The 6,164-nt window shown below is 38.6% G+C and overlaps 1 protein-coding gene across 4 annotated transcripts in view; it reads right to left on the reverse strand.

Annotated features, from left to right (window-relative positions):
• The window catches only part of im:7151449 (complement decay-accelerating factor), a 10,783-nt gene that overhangs the window by 3,139 nt on the left and 1,480 nt on the right, over positions 1 to 6,164 (reverse strand). For all 4 annotated transcript variants that reach the window (XM_046029568.1, XM_046029569.1, XM_046029567.1 and 1 more), the window contains exons 2-7: positions 5,224 to 5,409; positions 4,967 to 5,066; positions 4,413 to 4,483; positions 3,892 to 4,074; positions 3,370 to 3,462; positions 3,118 to 3,195 (exon numbers count right to left, since the gene is read on the reverse strand). In XM_046029568.1, coding sequence (XP_045885524.1) covers positions 3,118 to 3,195; positions 3,370 to 3,462; positions 3,892 to 4,074; positions 4,413 to 4,483; positions 4,967 to 5,066; positions 5,224 to 5,409 — 711 coding nt within the window. The remainder of the gene's footprint in view (positions 1 to 3,117; positions 3,196 to 3,369; positions 3,463 to 3,891; positions 4,075 to 4,412; positions 4,484 to 4,966; positions 5,067 to 5,223; positions 5,410 to 6,164) is intronic.

A 6,164-nucleotide genomic window follows, 5' to 3' on the forward strand; every position in this document is an offset into this window, starting at 1 on the left:
CACAACCTTGAGGCGGATGGGCTACAACAGCAGAAGACCCCACCGGGTACCACTCATCTCCACTACAAATAGGAAAAAGAGGCTACAATTTGCAAAAGCTCACCAAAATTGGACAGTTGCCTGGTCTGATGAGTCTCGATTTCGATTTTCTCTGAGACATTCAGATGGTAGAGTCAGAATTTGGCGTAAACAGAATGAGAACATGGATCCATCATGCCTTGTTACCACTGTGCAGGCTGGTGGTGGTGGTGGTGTAATGGTGTGGGGGATGTTTTCTTGGCACACTTTAGGCCCCTTAGTGCCAATTGGGCATCGTATAAATGCCACGGCCTACCTGAGCATTGTTTCTGACCATGTCCATCCCTTTATGGCCACCATGTACCCATCCTCTGATGGCTACTTCCAGCAGGATAATGCACCATGTCACAAAGCTCGAATCATTTCAAATTGGTTTCTTGAACATGACAATGAGTCCACTGTACTAAAATGGCCCCCACAGTCACCAGATCTCAACCCAATAGAGCATCTTTGGGATGTGGTGGAACGGGAGCTTCGTGCCCTGGATGTACATCCCACAATCTCCATCAACTGCAAGATGCTATCCTATCAATATGGGCCAACATTTCTAAAGAATGCTTTCAGCACCTTGTTGAATCAATGCCACGTAGAATTAAGGCAGTTCTGAAGGCGAAAGGGGGTCAAACACAGTATTAGTATGGTGTTCCTAATAATCCTTTAGGTGAGTGTAGTTTTTTTATTTATGAATGGTCTCCTCCCAGCTGAATTTTTTGTTTTCCTTTACATAAATAAAGACATTTCCACCATAAATTGGACCAGAAAATGTCTCCAGAATGCAGGAAATTAAGTTTTAATGCTTCAATTTTCTGGGGGAGGACCTCTCATATATTTCAGCATTTCCTTCTCGTCTCATTCTTGTGCATCATCATGTCTCGTGATCCAAGTGTATCATCCCACCCCTAATATGAGCACTTATGTCCCCACCACTTTTCAACACAAAGTGACACCCTTGCCTGAGATAATTTCTGTTCTGCTATATAAATACAATTGAACTGAATGAAAATTAAATTCATCTCAATGCCTCAAAGTTGGATCAGTGAGGGGGAAGAAGATGAAAAACAAATACAGGTGAAACTCGAAAAATTAGCATATCGTGCAAAAGTTCATTTATTTCAGTAATTTAACTGAAAAGGTGAAAATATATTATATAGACTCATTACATGCAAAGTGAGATATTTCAAGCCTTTATTATAATATATAATATAATTTCGATGATTATGGCTTACAGCTTATGAAAATCCCAAATTCAAAATCTCAGAAAATTAGAATATTACACGAAATCAATAAAAAAAAAAGGATTTTAAATACAGAAATGTCAGCCCTCTGAAAAGTATAATCATGCATATGTACTCAGTACTTGGTTTGGGCCCCTTTTGCATGAATTACTGCCTCAATGCGGCGTGGCATGGATGCTATCAGCCTGTGGCACAGCTGAGGTGTTATGAGAGACCAGGATGCTTCAATAGTGGCCTTCAGCTCTTCTACATTGTTCAGTCTCATGTCTTTCATCTTTCTCTTGGCAATGCCCCATAGATTCGGTGAGTTTGCTGGCCAATCAAGCACAGTAATCCCATGGTCATTGAACCAGGTTTTGGTACTTTTGGCAGTGTGGGCAAAATGAAGTCAGCATCTCCATAAAGCTCGTCTGCTGAAGGAAGCATAAAGTGCTCCAAAATGTCCTGGTAGACGGCTGTGCTGACTCTGGACTTAATAAAGCACTGTGGACCAACACCAGCAGATGACACGGCTCCCCAAACCAACACAGACTGTGAAAAATTCTTCCTCCAGACTCTGGGACCTTGGTTTCCAAATGAGATGCAAAATTGGCTCTCATCAGAAAAGAGGACTTTGGACCACTGAGAAACAGACCAGTTCTTTTTTTCTTTAGCCCAGGTAAGACGCTTCTGACGTTGTTTGTTTTTCAGGAGCGGCTTGACAAGAGGAATACCACATTTGAAGCCCATGTCCAGGACCCGTCTGTGTGTGGTGGCTCTTGATGCAGTAACTCCAGCCTCAGTCCAGTCCTTGTGAAGCTCCCCCACACATTTGAATGGCCTTTACCCGACAATCCTCTCCAGGCTATGGTCATCCCTGCTGCTTGTGCACCTTTTTCCCTTCCACTGAACTTTCTATTAATGTGCCTTGATACAGCACTTTCAGAACATCCAACTTCTTTTGCAATTACCTTTTGAGGCTTTCCCTGTCAATGATGGTTTTCTGCACAACTGTCAGGTCAGCAGTCTTCCCCATGATTGTGAATTCCACTGAACCAGACTGAGAGACCAATTAAAGGCTCAGGAACCCTTTGCAGGTGTTTTGGATTAATTAGCTGATTAGAGTGTGACACTTTGAGCCTACAATACTGAACCTTTTCACAATATTCTAATTTCTGAGATTTTGAATTTGGGGTTTTCATAAGCTGTAATAATCATCAAAATTATATCAAATAAAGGCTTTAAATATCTCACTTTGCATGTAATGAGTCTATATAATATATTAGTTTCACCTTTTAAGTTGAATTACTGAAATAAATGAACTTTTGCACGATATGCTAATTTTTTGAGTTTCACCTGTATATAAACTATGGAGGGAGACACATGTCTCAGAACATAACAGTTCTTTTACAGACAGAAAAAGAATTTAAACTTAGAGCCATAGATTACAATGTTAAAGGAATAGTTTGACATGTTAGGAAAATATTTTTTCAGTTTTTTACTTTCTTTCGCTATTTAAAAAATGAGAAGATCGATGACACTCTCATATGTGTCTGTTATGTATGTATGTAATATGAAGTTATAACCAGCAGCTGGTTAGCTTATCTTAGCATAAATACTGGAAATGGGGGGGGACACGGCTAGCCTGACAAAATCTGAAAAAATAAACAGAATAATTTTTCATTCTTTTTTGGACAGGATAAAAGTGACTTGTTAAGCTGAGGAGCCATTTCTGAGATGCATGCAGCATGCACTTAATCCATTAATGCTACTAACCGATGTGCCTAAAAGGTTTTTAAATTACATACTGATCAGCTTGTTGTACCTTGTACTGAAGGTAGGACAGTTGGTGCTGTTCCGGTTGTGGTACTTTTCTCTCCGTGAGCTGTGAGTGTGGATGCTTCTGTGACATATAAAGGAAAGTCTTAATAAACTGGATTCCTTCTAGTGACAGAGGTAGATTAACAATAATTATTACAATAATAACTTTTACTCTTATCAATTATTATCTTTAAATAATTCAGTGTACAAATATTTGAATGATTTCTTGATTTCTGTTTGTAAAATATTTATATACCTTGTGCTGGAGTTGTAGAGGGTGTTACAATTTTTGTTGTTATTCTGTCTGTTGTCATGGGCATCGTAGTGAGAGGGAGAGGTGTCAAAAGGCCTAAAATAAAAAGTTTGTTTTTGTTTGAAACATTTATTTCAAAGCCATTAGTGGCGACAGTAGAGACAGAACTTTGTGTCCCACCAAAAAAGTGAAGGCCCCTTTCACCCCTTACAAAATGTGCAGAATGGTTTAGTCGACTGAATGGCGGAGCACCAACGTGCACTGTTAGTCTTGTCTTTTGGGAAAAAATTGTGGTACCAAAGAAGAAAAGAAAGAAAAAATAGAAAACAAATTGATGGAAAACAGCTTTAGGCTAATTTCTTTCAAAAGACAAGGGAGAACAACTACTTTAAGAATGATTTGAGCTAATATCAGCTGTTGTTAAAATTGAAGGCAGTCAGCCAGGGGTCTAGTTTGAATTGGTGCTATATAAATAAAACTGAATTGAATAGATATGTATAAAGTTATATTGTTGGATGGAGTTACCTTTGCATTCAGGAGGCGAAGAATCATATTCACCAGTTTCGCTGCACATAATGCTATCTTTCCCAATCAGGGTGTATCCTTCATTACAGGTGTACCGTATGATTTCTCCATATTTTGGAACATCTTGAGAATCCCATGAGCTTCTGCCATTGGTCACTTCACTCGGTTCATCACAAGTTACAACTGAGGAATCACACAAAGAGGTGTTTTCGCACATTCTTATCACAAAATAATTTAAAATAAAAGCAAATAATCCATATTGTTGTCTTATACTATAAATTGTGCTACTTGCTGACTGACTGAGAAAAAGCGCAAAAAAGTCTGGGAAATAGTGGAAGAAGAAGAACCTCACAAAGACTGAAAAAACAAAACTACATAAGCCATGTGTCAACCCACTTGTGCAAGAGGAGGGAAACAGAACTTGTCTTTTAAAATAGCTTTGTTGTAGGAATGTACCAAAAAACAATTGTTTTGTTGCTTGTGGCTGTGGGTTCAAAAAATGCAAAATAAGAGACATTTACTTTCACACTTAGCTCTTCCAAGCCACCCTCTGGCGTAGCACTGTTTGAAGCTTGATCCACTAATCTGGTAACTATTGAAAGTAAAAAAAATAAAGAAGAACTGTTTATTTAAGGAGGAAATACTGGAGAGCCATGATTTTGCAATGTAGTAGGGAGCTGATTTCCGTATTGAAACTCAATAATTACAGAGCTTAATCAAGAACTATGTATCAACAAGTCTCTCAATGTTGGCCATGTTTCTAATCAGTGAAACCATGATGTAACACTTTCTGGCCACAGCTCTATTTGTCTATTCTTCGCTATGTTGTTTTCTTTAGAGACCTTTTCCATTAGCGAATCCATCTTGACTTCAGTCTTCAAGGTCTATTTGCCAGCAGCATTGTCTGATACTGTTTTTTATGTAAATGAACATTACTATATAGGGCTCCATGTCTGTTGTCATTGGAGCTGCTCCATATAGACGCTTGCTTCTCTAAATCCGAGACATATTTTTTCCAGATATGATTCAACAAGAAATTAGATGGGGGGATGATATCTTTTACATTTATACTCACCCTTTGTCACAAACTACTGTTATTACAACACCAAACAGGGTACCATCGCTGGTATTGAAGCTCATATTCGGCTGAGGTGTAGGGAGACCACAGTCCTTCTCTGTAATATAGAAACAAACATGAGAACATTGCTGCTGGAATGTTATGCCTGGACATAAACCCCAAAATGGCGGAAAAAATTATGGTTGGTTGTCAAAACTAGAGGACTGTGTTTGACAAGTATCAATGGAGTTATAATGGAAGTAGACAGGACTCACTTTTGCAGGTGAGATCTAGTTCAGTCCACTTCCCATCAATGCAAGTTATAATCCCAGAGCCAGTGTCTGCAAGATATCCATTAACACACTCTAAAGTGACAGTAATACCCTCTGGAAATTCATTCATTAGAAGCGTTTTGTCGGATAAGACCATATTTCCCATTCCCTGAGGTCTAGGACAGTCAGCTGTGGAAAAAAAAAACAGAGGCAACATCAACATCTTTTTGTTTCAAAATTAGACATGGTGAACCAGCTCTAAAGCAAATATATACTGCTAATATCAGACTTACCATATAGTTAAGTCATGATATAATGCATGTGAGATGTTTAAGCTTTTGTCTGAAAAAACATCTTCTAATGAGGCACCCTTTATAAAGTTATATGTGTTTAGTTAGTAGTATTATTATTGGTTAAAAAATAATTTACTAATTATTTATGGGTATACAGTGGGGGAAAAAAGTATTTGACCCCTTGCTGATTTTGCAGGTTTGCCCACTTACAAAGAATGCAACAATCTACAATTTTAATCATATGTACATTCTAACAGTGACAGACAGAATCCCAAAGAAAATTCCAGAAAATCACATCATATGAATTTATAAAAATTGATGACCATCTGATGAGGAAAAACAAGTATATGACCCCCTACCAAACAGCAAGTATTCTGGCTCCTACAAGCCAGTTAGTCTTTCTTTAAGACACAGCCCCAATCCCAACCAATTATCTACATCAAATACACCTGCCTCACCTCGTTACCTGTATAAAAGACACCTGTCAACACCCAAACAACCAGCATCCAACATCACCACCATGGGCAAGACCAAAGAGCTTTCTACGGACATCAGGGACAAGATTGTTGATCTGCACAAGGCTGGGATGGGCTACAAGAGAATCGGAAAGCAACTTGGAGAGAAAAGATCAACTGTCGGTGCAGTTATCAG

Source organism: Micropterus dolomieu, linkage group LG18 (genome assembly GCF_021292245.1).
Source record: "Micropterus dolomieu isolate WLL.071019.BEF.003 ecotype Adirondacks linkage group LG18, ASM2129224v1, whole genome shotgun sequence".
In the NCBI taxonomy this organism is placed as follows: domain Eukaryota; kingdom Metazoa; phylum Chordata; class Actinopteri; order Centrarchiformes; family Centrarchidae; genus Micropterus; species Micropterus dolomieu.